The sequence below is a fragment of the Mauremys reevesii genome, linkage group 13, assembly GCF_016161935.1.
Source record: "Mauremys reevesii isolate NIE-2019 linkage group 13, ASM1616193v1, whole genome shotgun sequence".
In the NCBI taxonomy this organism is placed as follows: Eukaryota; Metazoa; Chordata; order Testudines; family Geoemydidae; genus Mauremys; species Mauremys reevesii.
The window spans coordinates 16,565,832-16,586,194 of NC_052635.1; the positions used below are offsets into that span (position 1 = coordinate 16,565,832).

Here is a 20,363-nt window from a genome sequence, read left to right on the forward strand (position 1 = left end):
TGGAGTAAAGCGGCCAGATCCCCAGCTGGAGGGAAAAAGCTGTATCTCTCTATATGTTAGAGGGATAGATTAAAAAGTCATCAGGCCATAGAGAAACAGGAAAAGAGTGGATAATTTAATAGTCCAGTGTTTGAGGCCCTCACCCCAAATCTAGGAGACCCAGTATCCAGTTCCCTTTCTCCAATAGCTCCTTACTTTTGGACCTGATTGAGGATTTGAGTACTTAAAGTAGAGGTAGGTGCCTAAATCATTGTCAATCTAAAACACACAAATTCCAACTAGCATATTGCTATCTCTTTCTATACATTTTGTCAATTTAAAAAAATAATGATTTATATACTGGAATAGGGCTCGTGTTACATTCATCCTATTGATCAGATTATCTGCACAAGCCATTTCAATTCAATTTTATGAAATTGTTAATTTCATGGCTTTTGTTTATTTATTTGTTTGTTTATTTGTGTTCTTACAGGTCACAGTTTTCTTGAATAAATATCAATGGAAAATCAAACCACAGTGACTGAATTTATTCTCCTGGGACTTTCCAGTGACCAACAGATGCAGATTTTCCTCTTCCTGGTGTTTTTAGTTATTTACCTGGTTACTCTGCTTGGGAACATACTGATCATGGTAGTGATAAGAGCTGATTCTCACCTTCACACCCCCATGTACTTCTTCCTCTTCCATTTATCCTTCACTGATATCTGCTATTCCTCAGTCACGGTGCCTAAAATGCTGATGAACTTCCTAGCAGAGCACAAAACTATTTCTGTCAATGGCTGCCTTTCCCAGATGTTCTTCATCATCCTCTCAGGTTCTGCAGAACTTTTCATTCTCTCAGCCATGGCATATGACCGCTATGCTGCCATCTGTGACCCATTGCATTACATGGAGATAATGAGGAAAGGGATCTGTGTTCATCTGGTGAGTGGTGCATGGACCATCGGATTCTTCTATGCTCTGCTTAACACCATTTTTGCCCTCAGGTTGCATTTCTGTGGGCCCAATCAAATCCGCCATTTCAACTGTGAGCTCCCTCGTCTATTACAACTGTCCTGCACTGAGACTCTCACCAATCAAGTGGTGCTTCTCACTTCCGCTGTGATATTTGGATCAAGCTCCTTCCTCTTCACCCTGATCTCCTACATTCATGTTATTGCCACCATCCTGAGAATACCCTCTGTGGAGGGCAGGCGAAAAACCTTCTCCACCTGCAGCTCCCACCTGATTGTGGTTGGCTTATTGTATGTGACAGGTTTTTTCCAGTACACAAAGCCCAGCTCAGTCTCCTCTGTGCTTCTGGATGAAATGGTCTCCGTCCAATACAGCATCTTGACCCCTATGTTAAACCCCATCATCTACAGCCTGAAAAACAAGGAGGTGAAAACAGCTGTAGGGAAAATATTAGGGAAATTCTGGTTTTCCAAGTAGCAGATATGTTCTTTTTTTGTAATCAGAGAGCATAGATTTGTGGGTAACTAGTGTTTGGGACATTCTCCGCTCAAGTAGCTGACCGACACTTTGGGTCAAATCCTTGACTGGTATAAATCAGTGTAGATCGATTGAAGTTAAATGGCCTTATCATCAGAGCTTCTTTGGAACCAATGGGTGGGTGGGAGTGGGGGTCGGGGGTGTACTAGACACACAGGGACTTAAACGGGAGAAATTGAGAGAGATATCCCTTATTCCAGTGGTGGGGGCATGCACGGGGAGGTGACAGATCCCTGTTTAAATCATTTCTGCTCATCAGACACATGAAGTGGAGATCTTCCCCACCCCAGGTGACTACCCTAACCAATGGGTAAAAGTTATGTGGGAGCTCCTCCTCCTAATTCTGTCTCCTTGTTCATATAAAAACAAATGGGCATAACTGGATATGAACAAATTCAAATGGAAATTAGAAGGTTTCTCACCATCAGAGGGTTTGAGTTTCTTGAAAAAATCTTCCAATAACATCTGTAGGGACACACAACTTAATCACTTTTATGAGGGAGATGGATACATTTATGAGTGTGGCTGTAGGATGGCATTTCTTGTGATGCTGGGGGGCAGGGCTCAGCAGTACAGGGGCATGCTTCTGATTGTTTGTCTTTTGTTCCCAGCAGTCATGCTTCAGGTTTCAGCAAGACATCAGCACAGGTCAGAAAGGGGATCCCCCCCACATCAACATATTCCAGGAGGGCTTCTTTTTTTTCACTTCTTCCTCTGAAACTTCAGGGATGGCCATGGCTGGAGAAGGGCTATTTGATGGGGTGAGCCAGGACTCGGAGGTGGCACTGAGCATTCTGTCTCTCTCAGATGTTTGTCTAGGCCATTCAGGGACTAACTGATTGACAATTAGCGAATGACACAAAAACTTATAGAAAATAAAAATACATGAGAAACATGAAATCAGACAAACAATCAGAGGGCTCCCTGGACGATCAAGGTGCTAAATGAGCACTCGAGCAAGACATTGCTGTTGTGGTCAAGCTACATGAATTCTTTGCAATGGTCTTCACTGTAGAGAATGAGAGAGAGAGCCTCACAGCTTAGGTCACAACTCAGAGAAACTGGACCACACTGAGGTGTTGATAGAGGAGGTTTTGGAACAAACTGATAAATTTAGCAGTAATAAGGCACCAGGACCAGATTTTATTTATCCAAGAATTCTGAAGGAACTCATGAAATTGCAGAACTACTAACTTTGATATGTTAAGTAGGTTAAGTAAGCCTCTGTACAGGTGACTGGAGGGTAACTAATGTAATACCTATTGTCAAAAAAAGCCTCCAGAGGCAATCCTGGCAATTACAGACTGGTAAGCCAAACTTGTGGATCATACAAATTGGTTGAAACTATAGTAAAAAATACAGTTATTAGAGACATAGATAAGAACAGTATGTTGGGAAAGAGTCATCACAGCTCTTGTAAAGGTAAATCATGCCTCACCAATCTATTAGAATTCTTTCAGGGAGTCAACAAGCATGTGGACAAGAATGATCCAAGGGATATAACATACTCAAACTTTCAGAAAGCCTTTGACAAGTTCCCTCACCAAAGGCACTACAGCAAACTAAGGAGTCAGGGGATAAGCAGGAAGGTTCTGCCATGGGTCAATAACTTATTAAAGGATAGGAAAGAGAGGATATGAATAAATAGTCAGTGTTCATCATGCAAAGAGGTAAATAGTGGAGTCCCCCAAGGATCTGTACTGGGTCCTGTGCTATTGAACATATTCATCAAAGACCTAGAAAAAAGGTGAACGGTAAAGTGGCAAAAATTGCAGAGGACAGAAAATTATTCAATATAATTACATCAGAAACAGGAAATCTGATAAACAATCAGCGGGGCCATTGAACAATGAAGGTGCTAACGGAGCACTCAATGAAGACACAGCGGTTGCCAAGAAGCTAAATAAAATCCTTGCAGTAGTCTTAACTGCAGAGGCTGGAGCAAGATCCCCGCATCTTAGGTGACAAATCAGAGGAACGATCCCAGACTGAGGTGTCAATAGAGGAGGTTATGGAGCAAATTGATAAATTAAACAGTAATAAGTCATGAGGACCTGGTGGCATTCATACAAGAGTCCTGAAGGAATTCCGATATGAAATGGCAGAACTCCTTCTTTTCTTTACACTCATGAAATCTGTCATTTCACTAGCACTTTCTCCCAGAATTGCCTTCCTCCTTCAGATTCACAACCAATTCCTCCCTGTTGGTCAGATCAAGTTGAAAATGGCACCAGAGCCACACCTTCCCCCCCACACACTCTCACCACCGACACAGAAAAGCCACTGGCTCCCACCCCATAAACTGTGGGTTCAGGGCCCCAGCCGCAGCCATGTCACTTACCTGGGGGACAGTTCCCACCCACTAGGAAGCACCTGGCAGGTTCCTCTGGCTCCTAAGGTCAGCGGCAGCCAGCGGGGTCTCCACTCCACGTGCTGTGTCCGCCACAAGCACTGGCTCCAGCTGCCAGTGGCTGGAAGCTGTGGGGGTGGGACTTACTTGGGGGCATGAGTAGCATGCAGTGCCCGAGGGTCAGGGGAACCTGTGTGGGGGTCTGTGCCTGTCCGCACCTGCAGCTCCCATTGGCAGTGATGGAGCCAGAGCTTGATGTATGTGCAGCAAACAGAGACCCTCCCTGGCCACCCCTGTGCCTAGGGGATGCAGGGTCCTGCTGCCCACCATTTCCTGGGAGCTGCCCCAAATAAGCACCTCCAGGACCACAGGTGAGCCTCACCACTGTACTTCTCCAGCCCCAAGCCAAAATATCAGGACAAATGTAGTTCTGGCCATACATCGGTCGGGACATGGGACAAACAACTAAATATCTGGACAGTCTCGATTTTATCAGGACATCTGGTCACCCTAGGCTGAAGTGAGACTTCAGACAGTGAGAGAAGCTCCTGCAGGGAAAAACCCTGATACCAGGGAAATTCTTCCATCATATGGGGAATGAAAAAATGAAACTGAAGTGAGGGGCTGTGTTTTGGGCTGCCCTGAATCCTGCAGGGGGTGCTGTGTCCACTCAGCTACACCGAGTAGATTCAATGATACTGACATGACAGTGCTACTGGCGGAATTGTTCATTCCCACATAGGAAAGGGAATAAGTGATCTATTGGTAAACTGTGTCCGCATGAGAGGTTGTAGCGGTATAACTATTTCCATAAAACGTTCATACCACTAACCAAAATAGTTATCCTGGGGCAAAATCTGTGTGGAGACCTGTGTGGAGACCTGTGTGAAAATATGTCCGTACGTTCCTGGCTTTGAAACAAACTCTGATAATCCAAGGAAAATGTCTTTTACATTAACAGAATCATAGAAGAATAGGACTGGAAGGGACCACACCTGGTCATCTAGTCCAGTAAGGACTACGTCATTACGAGACCATCCCTGATAAATGTTTGTCTGACCTGTTCTCAAAAACCTCCAATGACAGAGATTCCACAATCTTGTGAAGCAATTTTTTCCAGTGCTTAACCACATTGGCAGTTAGGAAGTTTTTCCTAATGTCCGATCTATAGTGCTCTTGCTGCAATTTATACGAAATAATTCTCTGTAGTAACTCAGATCCCACCCCGTCTAACATCCCATCACAAGCCATTGGGCATATTTACCGCTAGTAATCAAAGATGAATTAATTGCCAAAATTAGGCTATCCCGTCATACCATCCCCTCCATAAACATACCAAGCTTAGTCTTGAAGCCAGATATGTCTTTTGCCCCCACTACTCCCCTTCGAAGGCTGTTCCAGAACTTCACTCCTCTGATGGTTAGAAACCTTCGTCTAATTTCCAGTCTAAACTTCCCGATAGCCATAAATAATTCTAAAACACGCTGTAATATAAAATACAAAAATATCCTAGAAATGAATTTAAAAATAGATAAATACATTTTTAAAAAGTAAAATTGGAATGAAATCCAACTTTTGAAATCATGCCGATGAAATGGAAATTTGGGTTCTACACCACTCTCATAAAATGAAAATTGCACATTTCTTACAAATTTCAAATTTTATACAGAATTTTTTCTTTCAAGTGAGGATCAATTTTCAGCTAATGTGGTATTTTCTAGCAGGAATTTTTTTGGTTTTGGATTTTAAAGATCACATCTCTATATGTAGACTGTCCAACTGCAGGACAATGACAAATTGTCCTAGGGAAGGAGAGGCATTTGGTTGATGATAAAAACTTTCAAATGGCTCTAATACAGTTAGGTGGCCCATTTCCACTGCAATTCACTTCATTTCTTGATACTTTAAATGACTGCTTCATGTAGCAGCTGGTATGGGAACCCACAAGGGGAGAGGCAACTCTAGATTTAATCCTGAGTGGAGCACAGGAGCTGGTCCAAGAGGTAACTATTGCAGGACCGCTTGGAAATAGTGACCATAATACAATAGCACTCAACATCCCTGTGGTGGGAAGAACATCTCAACAGCCCAACACTGTGGCATTTAATTTCAAAAGGGGGAACTATGCAAAAATGAGGGGGTTAGTTAAACAGAAGTTAAAACAGAAGTTAAAAGGTACAGTGACTAAAGTGAAATCCCTGCAAGCTGCATGGGCTCTGTTTAAACACACCATAATAGAGGCCCAACTTCAATGTATACCCCAAATTAAGAAACACAGTAAAAGAACCAAAAAAGAGCCACCGTGGCTTAACAACCATGTAAAAGAAGCAGTGAGAGATAAAAAGACTTCCTTTAAAAAGTGGAAGTCAGATCCTAATGAGGCAAATAGAAAGGAGCATAAACACTGCCAAATTAAGTGCAAGAGTGTAATAAGAAAAGCCAATGAGGAGTTTGAAGAACGGCTAGACAAAAACTCCAAAGGTAATAACAAAATGTTTTTTAAGTACATCAGAAGCAGGAAGCCTGATAAACAACCAGTGGGGCACCTTGATGATCGAAATACAAAAGGAGCGCTTAAAGACGATAAAGTCATTGCAGAGAAACTTCTTTGCTTCAGTCTTCACGGCTGAGGATGTTAGGGAGATTCCCAAACCTGAGCTGGCTTTTGTAGGTGACAAATCTGAGGAATTGTCACAGATTGAAATGTCACTAGAGAAGGTTTTGGAATTAATTGATAAACTCAACATTAACAAGTCACCAGGACCAGATGGCATTCACCCAAGAGTTCTGAAAGAACTCAAATGTGAAGTTGCAGAACTATTAACTAAGGTTTGTAACCTGTCCTTTAAATCGGCTTCGGTACCCAATGACTGGAAGTTAGCTACTGTAACGCCAAAATTTAAAAAGGGCTGTAGAGGTGATCCCGGCAATTACAGACCGGTAAATCTAATGTCAGTGCTGGACAAATTAGTCGAAACAATAGTTAAGAATAAAATTGTCAGACACATAGAAAAACAAACTGTTGAGCAATAGTCAACATGGTTTCTGTAAAGGGAAATCGTGTCTTACTAATCTATTAGAGTTCTTTGAAGGGGTCAACAAACATGTGGACAAGGAGGATCCAGTGGACATAGTGTACTTAGATTTCCAGAAAGCTTTTGACAAGGTCCCTCACCAAAGGTTCTTACGTAAATTAAGCTGTCATAGGATAAATGGGAAGGTCCTTTCACGGATTGAGAACTGGTTAAAAGACAGAGAACAAAGGGTAGGAATTAACGGTAAATTCTCAGAATGGAGAGGGGTAACTAGTGGTGCTCCCCAAGGGTGAGTCCTAGGACCAATCCTATTCAATGTATTCGTAAGTGATCTGGAGAAAGGGGTAAACAGTGAGGTGGCAAAGTTTGCAGATGATACTAAACTGCTCAAGATAGTTAAGACCAAAGCAGATTGTGAAGAACTTCAAAAAGATCTCACAAAACTAAGTGATTGGGCAACAAAATGGCAAATGAAATTTAATGTGGATAAATGTAAAGTAATGCACATTGGAAGAAATAACTCCAACTATACATACAATATGATGGGGGCGAATTTAGCTACAACGAGTCAGAAAAAAGATCTTGGAGTCATCGTGGATAGTTCTCTGAAGATGTCCACGCAGCGTGCAGAGGCGGTCAAAAAAGCAAACAGGATGTTAGGAATCATTAAAAAGGGGATAGAGAATAAGACTGGGAATATATTATTGCCCTTGTATAAATCTATGGTACACCCACATATCGAATTCTGTGTACAGATGTGGTCTCCTCACCTCAAAAAAGATATTCTGGCACTGGAAAAGGTTCAGAAAAGGGCAACTAAAATGATTAGGGGTTTGGAGAGAGTCCCATATGAGGCTAGGACTCTTCAGCTTGGAAAAGAGGAGACTAAGGGGGGATATGATAGAGGTATATAAAATCATGAGTTATGTGGAGAAAGTGGATAAGGAAAAGTTATTCACTTATTCCCATAATACAAGAACTAGGGGTCACCAAATGAAATTAATAGGCAGCAAGTTTAAAACAAATAAAAGGAAGTTCTTCTTCACGCAGCGCACAGTCAACTTGTGGAACTCCTTACCTGAGGAGTTGTGAAGGCTAGGACTATAACAGCTTTTAAAAGAGAACTGGATAAATTCATGGTGGTTAAGTCCATAAATGTCTATTAGCCAGATGGGTAAGGAATGGTGCCCCTAGCCTCTGTTTGTCAGAGGATGGAGATGGATGGCAGGAGAGAGATCACTTGATCATTGCCTGTTAGGTTCACTCCCTCAGGGGCACCTGGCATTGGCCAGTGTCGGTAGACAGATACTGGGCTAGATGGACCTTTGGTCTGACCCGGTACGGCCGTTCTTATGTTCTTATGCCATTGGCTGCCCACACACTGTAAATCTCAGCATTAGTTGTTTGCTTTGTTTCTCTGTTGCAGCTTCCTCTAAAATATCAAATCCTGGCCCATTTCACCCATGGATCTCCAATCTATAAAGGACATTGTTCTGCTTTGACAGACCAGGTAGTGAAACATGTGACTCTTTGAACTAATATGTGTATGTACTGTTGTACCTAAGCCCCATCACCTCAATATTTGAGTGCTTAGTGCCATCTGTCCAGTTACTACATGAGTTTCCAGAAAGATTAATGTTTTGTTGAACCTGCAGTCTGCTCAGATATGAAATCTGCCCCAGGGATCATGAGATGGTATTTCCCCTCCCCTGGCCTCCATTCTACACTCACCCATTGTTCCAATAGACAGCAGAGGGGGACAATTAAAACAGTGCTGACGTTTTATTGAGTAAATATTCTTCATTTATGTGGCAGAGTTCTTTTGTTTCGCATAGACAGAACCCATGGTGAACCCAGAACAGGGAAACCAAACGCCCATCACAGAATTAATCTTCCTGATATTTGGGGATCTCCCAGAACTGCAGCTTCCTCTCTTCCTGCTGTTCCTAGTTATCTACATTGGGACTGTGGCCAGGAACGTCCTCATCACGGTGCTAGTTGTGGCTGATCGGTACCTTCACATCCCCATGTACTTCTTCCTAGGGAACTTGTCCTGCTTGGAGACCTGCCCAGGATGCCGGTCGGTCCCCTGACTGGGGACAGGACTATTTCATTCAATGGGAGTGTCACACAATTTTATTTTGTTGGTTCTCTGGTTGCTACAGAATGGCTTCTCTTATCGGTGATGTCTTATGATTGGTATTTAGCCATATGCCATCCACTGCACTATGCAACCCATATGAGTCACAGATCTTACCTGAAGCTCGTGGTTGGCTGTTGGATAGCTGGCTTCCTAGATAATAGCATAACAATGTTATCGATATCTCAGTTAACATTATGTGGCCCCAATGGTATTGACCTTTTTTTGTGTGTCATTTTATCCCCCTTGTAAAACTCTCCCGCAATGATCCTCAGCAGACAAAAATGGTGAATGTTGCCCTCAGCTTCATTTTCTCAATGGTTCCATTCCTTCTTACTTTGATATCCTACATCTGCATCATTGCCACCATCCTGAGAATCCCATCCACCACCAGGAGGCCAAAGGCCTTTTCCACCTTCTCCTCCCACCTCATTGTGGTGAGCATTTTTTTAGAACTCTGCTGACTGTCTATATGTTCCCAACCACCGACCTCCTGAGTGACTTCAAGAAAGTTCTGTTTGTCGTCTACACTGTCCTGACTCCCCTGGTCAATCGCCTCATCTACAGCCTGAGAAACAAAGAAGTCCAGGAGGCCCTGAGGAAACTTGTAGGAAATTCATGTTTGGGCCATGCTAACCAATCAATTTTCTTGGGTTAAAATAGATATAACATGTACTGGGTAGGGCCTGAACAAAGCCTAATGTAGTCCCAGGTCATGTTTCCCTTAGCTTCATTGGTCTTCAAGTCATGCTCTTACACAGTCACAATCCTGGGACAAAGTGGAGATGGGGAGACCTCTGAAAACCTGTGACTCCATTGTTTTTACGGCCCATATAAGATGCCACAGGTGGATTCTACTGTGCTGGTGGGAGACTTGAACTTGTGACTACTCAAAGCCCAGACAATGAGGGGAGATTGTGCTCAGTGAGATGGTGCAGGTGAAATGGACTCAGCTGGAACACTGGGTATCTATTCTGTGTAGTGTGTATAGATACACACACACACACCACTAAAGAAATAAGATGCCTGCATTATAAAAATACAGGGTTGCAATGTCAGCATGGAACTCTGTTAGAAAATTGAATAATTAACTTTCTTTTCATAGAGTGTATTTCATCTCCAGGCTTCAGTCAAAGGGAGAGAAAAGCCAAAGGAAATCCTCTGACCTGTGCCCCAGAACACAGGACACCAGCACAAGCCTCTTATTGGTTCATTTTCAGAAACAGTTTAAGATCAGTTGTTTCCAGATATTTGGCGTCCAAGTGGGATTTTTCAAAGCATCTGGTCTGGACACCTGCCCTGTCGGATGGGGCCCTGGAGGAGAATCAGGCAGGGGAACGCACACCTTCCCCAGGTTTGTGCATCACTCTGGGGCCTTGGCATCTGGATGCCTGGTGTGGGATTCCACAGGGCACGACCAGGGGCACCTACGGCCCATTTACTGGAAACACTTGGGTGTCTGCAGGGTTTGCCGGCAGGCAAGATGGGTGTGTGAATCCCAGAGGGCCAGAATCACTCAGTGTGCTGGTGGCAGGAAACCAACTATCCAGTGTCCCTGTCCAGTGCCCTGTCTGCTCCACCATGTCCAATTGTATTTGACAATGGGACCAGAGGGTGTGAAGTGTCCAACTGCCATTCCCTGTCAATAGGATTTGGGTGCCTAACATCAGCCTTTTATGGGAAAACCCAGCCTGTTCATTTACAGCCAAACCACTCTCCTGAGAACTTTCCCAGGGGATGTTTTCTACCAGTTCCTTCTCGTGTTCCTCCATTTTCTCAGAGACCCTACTAACTGTGTCTCTGTCACCAAACGCATCGTGCAATAAAAGAACTAAACTGAGTCTTCTCTTTCTGTCATCTCTCTTGTCAGACCTCCTGTTATCTGTCATGGGGAATGACACATGCACAGTAGTAATATTAAAACAGTGATTTTAGTTAAAATATTGTTTAGTTAAAATATTGAGTGATTAAAAGTTGATAAACTTGGAATTTAACATTTGAAGTTAAAACTTGGAATTCAACATATAAGCCAAGCTTCGTGACGATTCAGGTCTGTCCCTTTTTAATATATTCTGGCCCTATATTCAGCCAGTATCCTTCAAAGAGCTAAGCAATAAGATTTCATCCACAGCTACTATATTTTTGTCCGGTTACTTAAAAAACAAACAAGAAACCTCTTTTTTTTTTAATGCCATTAATGCATTTTTAATGTCATTTTTTAATGCCACAAATATTCAGAATTGGACATTATGAAGAACAAACTTTTGGTGACACAAAAATATCCAAGAAGAGAAAGGGAAAAAAGTCCGAACTCTTCTAGCAATTCAGTGGCAGTTGGGTGCTTGTAGTGTACCTTACCCGTTTTTGAAAATCCCAGCCTACCTGTGTAAAGCACCTTGTTCTACCTGAATTTTATCTGAAAAAAAGTTGAGTAACATTTTCAAAAACATGTAAGAGAACTTCAGAAGTGACTTAGGAGCCTTGTTGAATTTCAGTGAGACTTAGGCTGCTAAGCCTTGGTAAATAAGACACTTTGGAAAATGGGACATAGGCAGCAGAGTAATTTCTTCACAATAGGAATAACGTTCACCCAGTAAGCAGAGATTTGTTTTAGGATGAAATGTTTTTTTTCTCTCCAGGACTTTTCCTTTGAGACTAGAAGTCCAACTCTACCAACATAGTCTAGAAATAAACCAAACACTAACTTCCCCTTGCCTGTTGCCTTCCCCACAGTGGACGTGCCTCAGGAGACTGTCTCTCCCTGCAGAAGGTATATAATGAATCAGAAAAGACATCCCCCATTTGACAGAGTGTATGAGGCACAGAGTCACGTTACCAGACATGGAACGGACCCTCGGTAGCTTTTCTAGGTTGTCATTCCAGTTACTGGGCATGGGGAAGTAGGTGAATGCAGTGTGGATGGAAAACAGACTGAGTACCCTGGATCCTGGTTCTTGAAATGCTGCATGAGGAATTGACAACAGGGACACCGGCTGCTGACAGACTCACCTTACCGGTAAGTTAACCTTTTCCTCCCTGCTCCTTGAATCTTGAGGAGTTTGAAGCAATATAGGTTTGCTAGGTTACTAACCCCACTGGAATCCAAGGGGAACTGGGCACTGATCTCTCTTAAACTCCCAACCCAAAGCAAAATGACTGAATTTGGGAACAGGAAAGACCTGTCAGATCACATCTATCCTAGGTCTTTACCTAGGGTGACCAGATGCCCCGTTTTTAAAGGGGCAGTCCCATTTTTGGGGACTTTTTCTTATATAGGCACCTATTACGCCCTACACCCTATCCCATTTTTTCACAGTTGCTATCTGTAATCCTATCCTTACCTGGCCCCCGTCACCCTGGTATCTGGACACCTCACTGCCTTGAATGTATCTATCCTCCCATCACCCCTGTGCGATGCTATTACCTCTGCTTCACAGATGGTACCTGTTGCACAGGGGGGGCAGATTTATGGAGGTATATTGGGCACCTCAAGATGCAGACCCCTCAGTAGGATTGGAAATCGATGGGCATTGGGTATGGTTGTTACGCAGGCACCATGTGCATTGTTAGATACCTACCAGCCTTTGGAAATCTGGCATCAAAGTCACACAAGGAGCTGGTGACGAAGCAGGGAAATGAACCAACATCTGCCGACTCCAAGGCCAGCGCTTCAAACACTGGAGCAGCCTTCCTTCCTCTCTAACCTCTTCTATGTGCTACGCAAAAGAGTTTAATTTTCTCGGTGGCACTAGCCTGGCCAGGGCACTGAGAGAGTCAGTGAGGTGATGTGGGTAACTCAGAGCTGATAGCTGCTGCTGTGCCCGGTGCTCGGGAAGGAGACGTTGACTCTGAGCAGGCTTGGCAGAATGAGAGTTTATTTTTGCGATTTAGAGCATGAATATTGATTTCTATTAAGGGGGTTTTCCACTCAGTTTTTAACTATGTTAATGTTTACCGTTGTGGGGAAATTAAACGGGGGTGGGGTTGGGTAGCACTGACAACAGAGTGCAGGGGGAACTTCCAGCAGTAACAGCAGAGACACTGGTGGCTCCCTGCACTGCCGAGGGGTCCAAGACAGAGGGGGCTGCTCTGACCCTACTGTAGAATGGCTCTGTCCATGCGTAGAAGCCATTCAGCCGTTCAACAGTGGTGAGCCCACAGCAAGGCCCTCCTCCCCCTCCTCACAGACCAGGCTGGGGCTCTGGGCTCTGGCAGCCTTCTCTGCACCTAGCACCTGCAGGGATGGATGCCACTGGCCCCATGGCCATGCAGGGAGCCCTCAGCAGCTCTGCTGTCCCAGCCCCGCTTGCTCACTCCCAGGACAGCTGGGTGCAGAAGGCTCCGTGCACGGCCACTAGGCTGGTGACACCATCCCTGCAGGCGCAAGGTGCGGGGAAGGCTGCACTAACACCGACTGTTGCTGATATAGTTTCTTGTTGGTTTCAGGGCGTCAGCTGATATCGACGTTTACCAACCTCCATCAGTGGAAATCAAATCCTGCTGAGCTGAGCTATAAGTTTCAAAGAAGGCTAAAGGTATTAGCTGTCCAAATCCCATTGGAATCAAAGGGCCCCATCCTTGAAGTCAGTGGAAATTTGATCTCTGACTTCAATGGGAGAAGGCTTGGACAGAACAGAATTATTCCCGGGGTGTCAAAATAACCTTGTGCATAACTCTGTGCAGGATCAGGGCCTTACTGAGCAGTTAATAAGGATTAGTAAATCAGTCTAATTAAAGATATTACCTCACCCACCTATTCTCTCTAAGGGTCAGCAATGACAAGAGAGACAGCCATGGCTGCCAAGACAGCCACAAACAGAGAAATAATTAATTGTGTTTTAACCAAAGATAAAGAAGAAAATGTAGAGTTGATAAAAACTTCTGATGGAAAATGTGTCAGTCAAGATCAAAATGTTTCCCGGGAACATGTCAATTTCTAGAAAACGTTGTTCAGGAAGTTATTGTATAGAGCTTTATGAAATAATATAAAAATGACATGATATAAATAAATTTAAATAACTATAAAATACAATGTAATATAAAATAAAAAATAACCCAGAAATGGAATTAAAAATAGATAGATAAATTTTTAAAAAGTGAAAACTGGAATGAAAACCAACATTTGAAATCACAGAATTGACAATGAAATGGAAGTTTGGGTTCCACATCCCTGTCACAATATGAAAATAGCACATTTCTTATAAATTTCAAATTTTATCCAGAAATTTTTTTCTTGCAAGAGAGAATCCATTTCTAGCTAACATGGTGTTGTTGTTTTGTTGGTTTGTTTTTAATGAAGATCACGTCTCTATCTGTAGAGTGTCCGACTGCGGGACAATGAAATCTTGGCCCAGGGAAGGAGAGGCATTTGTCTGAGGATGAAAACTTTCAAATGGCTCTAATACAGTCAGACGGCCCATTTCCACTGCAATTCACTTGGAGTTGGCTGCCCACACACTGCAAATCCAACCCTTGGATTGTTTCTTTGTTATGACTTGCTCTAAAATGTCAAATCTTGGCCTGTTTGGCCCATGGATCTCCAATCTATATAGAACATTGTTCTGCTTTCATACACCACGCAGTGAAATGTGTGACTTTTCAAGCAATGACAGGTTTCAGAATAGCAGCCGTGTTAGTCAAAAGAACAGGAGTACTTGTGTCACCTTAGAGACTAACAAATTTATTTTAGCATAAGATTTCGTGAGCTACAGCAGTTTCTCTTTAGAGTCTGTTTTTGAAGTTTTTTTGTTGCAAAATTGCCACCTTCAAGTCTGTCACTAAGTGGTTAGAGAGGTTGATGTGCAGATGAACGAGCCCTTCATGGCGTGGCTGGTGTGATTAGGTCCTATGATGGTGTCACTTGAATAGATATGTGGACAGAGCTGGCATCGGGCTTCGTTGCAAGGTTCCTGGGTTAGTGTTTATGTTGTATGGTGTGCGGTTGCTGATGAGTATTTGCTTCAGGTTGCAACAAAGACCGATGCCAGCTCTGTCCACATATCTATTCAAGTGACATCATCATAGGACCTAATCACATCAGCCACACCATCAGGGGCTCATTCACCTGCACATCTACCAACATGATATATGCCATCATGTGCCAGCAATGCCCTTCTGCCGTGTACGTTGGCCAAACCGGACAGTCTCTACGCAAAAGAATAAATGGACACAAAAACCAGTGGGAGAATACTTCAACCTTTCTAACCACTCAGTGACAGACTTGAAGGTGGCAATTTTGCAACAAAAAAACTTCAAAAACAGACTCCAAAGAGAGACTGCTGAACTGGAATTTATATGCAAATTAGATACAATTAACTTAGGTTTAAACAGAGACTGGGAATGGTTGGGTCATTACACTAATTGAATCTATTTCCCTATGTTAAGTACTCCTCATACCTTCTATGGGTCATCTCAATTATCACTTCAAAAGTTTTTTTTTCTCCTGCTGATGATAGCTTATCTCAATTGATTAGACTCTTCCTGTTGGTATGCATACTTCCACCTTTTCATGTTCTCTCTATGTATAAATATCTCCTGTCTGTGTGTTCCATTCTATGCATCCGAAGAAGTGAGCTGTAGTTTACGAAAGCTTATGCTGAAATAAATCTGTTAATCTCTAAGGTGCCACAAGTACTCCTGTTCTTTTTTCAAGGAATATGTTTTTGTACTGTTGTACCTAAGCCCCATCACCATAGTCTTAGAGTGGTTAGTGCCACCGGTCAAGTAACTACATGAGTTTCGAGAGATTAAAGTTTTGTTGAACCTGCAGGATGCTCAGATATGAAACCTGCCCCAGGGCTCACGAGATGGCATTTCCCCTCCCCTGCCTCCATTCTCCACTCACCCATCATTCAAGTAGGCAGCAGAGGGGGACAATGAAAACAGTGCTGATGATTTATTGAGTGAACATTGCTTTTCATTTATGTTGCAGTTAATTTCTTTCTCGTACACAAACCCAATGGCAAATCCAGAAAAGGGAAATCAAACGTCTAACACAGAATTCATCCTCCTGGGATTCGGGGATCTCCCTGAACTGCAGCTCCTTCTTTTCCTGCTGTTCCTAGTGATCTACATTGCGACCGTGGCCGGGAACATCCTCATCATGGTGCTAGTTGTGACTGATCAGCACCTTCACACCCCCATGTACTTCTTCCTGGGGAACTTGTCCTGCTTGGAGACCTGCTACAGCTCCACCATCCTGCCCAGGGTTCTGTCTGGTCTCCTGACTAGGAACAGGACTATTTCATTTAATGGGTGTATTACACAATATTATTTCTTTGCTTCTATGCTTGCTACAGAATGTCTTCTCCTGTCGATGATGTCTTATGATCGGTATTTAGCGATCTGCAACCCATTGCACTACGCAGCCCGTATGAGTGACAGGTCTTGCCTACAGCTTGCAGGTAGCTCTTGGATAGGTGGCTTCCTTCTTTGTAGCATAACAACATTGTTTATCTCACAGTTAACATTCTGTGGCCCCAATGGTATTGACCATTTTTTTTGTGATTTCATCCCCCTTGTAAAACTCTCCTGCAATGACCCTCACCTGATGGAAACGTTGGCTTTCACAGTGAGCTTCCTTTTCTCACTGGCCCCATTCCTCCTTACCTTGATGTCCTACATCTGCATCATCACCACCATCCTGAAAATCCCGTCCACCACCGGGAGGCAAAAGGCCTTTTCCACCTGCTCCTCCCACCTCATTGTGGTGAGCATTTATTATGGAACTCTGCTGATTGTCTATATGTTCCCAACCACTGACATCCTGAGCGACTTCAAGAAAGTTCTCTCTGTCGTCTATACAGTCCTGACTCCGCTGGTCAATCCCCTCATCTACAGCCTGAGAAACAAAGAAGTCCAGGAGGCCCTGAGGAAAGCTTGCAGAAAATTCATGTTTGGACTATGCTAACTGGTTAATTTCCTTGGGTTAAAAAAAAAAAAGTAGATATAACATGGTCTGCTTAGATCCTGAAGCGAAGCCTGCTGTAGTCCCAGGTCGTGTTTCCCGGAGCTTCATTGGTCTTTGAGTCCAGCTCTTACAGATTCACAACTGTGAGAGAAAGTGGAGATGGAAAGACCTCTTAAAACCTGTGACTCCCCTTCTTTTTAGAACCTATATAAGATGCCACAGGTGGGTACAACTGGGCTGGTGGGAGACTTGAACTTGTGGCTGCTCAAAGTTCAGAGAATGAGGGGAGATTGTGCTCAGCGAAAGAGTGCAGGCAAAATGAACTCAGCTGGAACACTGGGCATCTATTCCAGGTAGGGTGAGACACTTCCAGATATACACACACCCTAAAAAAAATAAGATGCTTGTATTCTAAAAATATAGGGTTACAATGTCAGCATGGAACTCCCACATTAGAAAATTAAATAATTAACTTTTGTTTCTTAGAGTGTATTTCATCCACAGGCTCCCTTCAAAGGAAGAGAAAAGCCAAAGGAAACCCTCTGACCTGTGCCCCAGAACACTGGACACCAGCACAGGCCTCCTATTTGCCCATTTTTCTGCAATGATTTTAGGCAGTTGTTTCCAGATAATTGGGGGCCCAGTGGGATTCTCCAATGCATCTGGGCACCTGGCCTCCAGGATGGGGCAATGCAGGTGAGTCAGGCAGGGGATTGCCCACCTTGCGCATATTTGTACATCACTCCAGTGCCTCAGCCTCCGGATGCCTGGTGTGGGGCTGCAGAGGACACATCCATGGTCACCTACAGCCCGTTTGCTGCAAACACTTGGGTGCCTGCAGGATTTGCCAGCAGCTGAGCTGGGTTTGTGAATGCCAAGGGCCAGATTCTGGGATTCGAGTGCCTAAATTGGGAGCTTTGTGATTCTAGCTCTAGCTCCACACCCTTGTCCTCATGTTACAGCTGGGGAAACTCAGGCAGAACGAGGCGACGTTACCTGCCCAGAGTCACTCAGCAGGCTCACGGCAGGAAACCAACTTTCCAGAGTCCCAGTCCAGTGCTCTGTCTGCTCCACCAGCAAAACTCCACCATTATACGGTGAATGAAGAAGGGAAACTGAGATGAGGGGCAACATGAGGTGTCCACTCGTCTACACCAAATAGTGTAGACTATTTTGATTTGATGGTGCTTCTGGTGGGATAGTTCCTTCCCACGTGGGAAGGAAAATGAGTGATCAATTGGTAAACTGTATAGCGGTATAACTATTTCCATAACACATTCGCACCACTAACCAAAATAGTTATCCTGGTGCAAAATCTGTGTGGAGACCTCATGTGAGTCCCAGTGAAAATAGGTCCATACATTCCTGGCTTTGAAACAAACTCAGATAATCCACAAGAAATGTCTTTACATTAACAGAATCATAGACGAGTAGGACTGGAAGGGACCTCAGCTGGTCCTGACTGCTGAACTGATTGCCTTCTATGATGAGATAACTGTCTCTATGGATATGGGGAAAGCAGTGGACATGATATATCTTGACTTTAGCAAAATTTTTATACAATTTCCCACAGTATTCTTGCCAGCAAGTTAAGAAAGTATGGATTGGATAAATGGACTGTAAGGTGGATAGAAAGCTGGCTAGATTGTTGGGCTCAACGGGTAGGATCAACGGCTTGATGTCTAGTTGGCAGCCGGTATCAAGTGGAGTGCCCCAAGGGTCGGTCCTGGGACCGGTTTTGTTCAACGTCTTTGTACACTGGAGGATAGGGATAGGGTCCAGAGTGACCTAGAAAAATTGGAGGATTGGGCCAAAAGAAATCTGATGAGGTTCAGCAAGGACAAGTGCAGAGTTCTGCACCTAGGAAGGAAGAATCCCATGCACAGACTATGGACCAACTGGCTAAGCAACAGTTCTGCAGAAAAGGACCTGGGGATTACAGTGAATGAGAACCCCGGTATAAGTCAGCATTTGTAGGAGCATTGCCAGCTGATCGAGGGAAATGGTTATTTCCCTCTATTCAGCACCGGGGAGGCCACATCTGGAGTATTGTGTCCAGTTTTGTGTCCACTACAGAAAGAATGTGGACACATTGGAGACAGTCCAGTGGAGGGCAACGAAAATGATTAGGGAGCTGGAGCACATGACTTCCAAGGAGATGCTGAGGGAACTAGGCTTGTTTAGTGTGCAGAAGAGAAGAGTGAGGGGGTATTTGATAGCAGCCTTCGACTAACTGAAGGGGGGTTACAAAGAGGATGGAGCTTGGCTGGTCTCAGTGATGTCAGATGACAGAACAAAGAGCAACGGCCTCAAGTTGCAGTGAGGGAGGTCTAGGCTGGATATTAAGAAACACTATTTCACTAGGAGGGTGGTGAAGCACTGGAATGGGTTACCTAGGGAGGTGGTGGAATCTCCATCCTTAGAGGTTTTTAAAGTCCAGCTTCACAAAGCCCTGGCTGGAACAATTTAGTCAGTGTTGGCCCTGCTTTGAGCAGAGGTTGGATTAGATGACCCCCTGAGGTATCTTCCAACCCTAATGTTCTATGATTCTATGATCTAGTCCAGTCCTCTGAACTCAAGGCAGGACTATGTCATTACCAGACCATTCCTCACAGGTGTTTGAGCTGTTCTTAAAAACTTTCAATGGTGGAGGTCCCAGAATTTTTTTCCTAATGTCCAATCAACAGCACCCTTGCTGCACTTTAAGCCCATTGCATTTTGTCCTGTCCTAAGAGGTTAAGCGGAATAACTTTTCTCCCTGCTTTTGTAGCAACCTTTTATGTACTTGAAAACTCTTATCATTTCCCCTCTCAGTCTTCTCTTCTCCAGATTAAACAAACCCATTTTTTTCAATCTTCCCTCATAGATCATGTTTTCTGGACCTTTAATCATTTTTGTTGCGCTTCTCTGGACTTTTTCTAATTTGTCCCCATCTTTCCTGAACATGACACAATACTTCAATTGAGGCCTTATCAGCATGGTATCAAGTGAAAGAATTGCATCTCTATATTACTTACAACACTCCTGCTAATAGATCTCAGAACGGTATTCAGGGTTGGTTGGTTTGTTTCCAATAATGAACTGTTGTACATCCTGTTTTTGTACAGTGCCAAGTGCACATGCAAAATGTACCTGGGGCCAAGGGGCGTTGGGGGGGCAAATGGGGGAGAATGGGAAAGGGGCAGGTCGACTATATCATGGGGGCACTAGGGATAGCAGAGGAGGAAGGCTGGGAAAGGGACGGCTATAGTGTGTATTGGGCATCGGGGGAAGCAAAGGTTAATGTGGCAAGTGTTTTATGTAACCTTCCTAATGATCTCTACATGGCAGCTGATCACAGTGAATGACCAAATAAAATAATTATTTTTAACTGAAATCACAAGTTTAATATTTCTTAAAGTGATAAAGAGTCAATCAACTTGGAATTAAAAATTAAGC

The 20,363-nt window shown here is 43.7% G+C and overlaps 2 protein-coding genes across 2 annotated transcripts; both read left to right on the plus strand.

Annotated features, from left to right (window-relative positions):
• Nucleotides 1-498: 498 nt before the first annotated feature.
• LOC120381037 (olfactory receptor 5A1-like) lies at nucleotides 499-1,431 on the plus strand. Its single transcript, XM_039499063.1, has one exon. The coding sequence runs from the start codon at nucleotides 499-501 to the stop codon at nucleotides 1,429-1,431; it is 933 nt and encodes a 310-aa protein (XP_039354997.1).
• Nucleotides 1,432-15,974: 14,543 nt separating this feature from the next.
• LOC120380145 (olfactory receptor 1020-like) lies at nucleotides 15,975-16,925 on the plus strand. Its single transcript, XM_039497638.1, has one exon. The coding sequence runs from the start codon at nucleotides 15,975-15,977 to the stop codon at nucleotides 16,923-16,925; it is 951 nt and encodes a 316-aa protein (XP_039353572.1).
• The last annotated feature ends 3,438 nt before the right edge of the window (nucleotides 16,926-20,363 follow it).

What these genes read in the sequence shown, in the direction of transcription:
- LOC120381037 (XM_039499063.1), top strand. Translation starts at nt 499, where the DNA reads ATGGAAAATCAAACCACAGTGACTGAATTTATTCTCCTGGGACTTTCC.
- LOC120380145 (XM_039497638.1), top strand. Translation starts at nt 15,975, where the DNA reads ATGGCAAATCCAGAAAAGGGAAATCAAACGTCTAACACAGAATTCATC.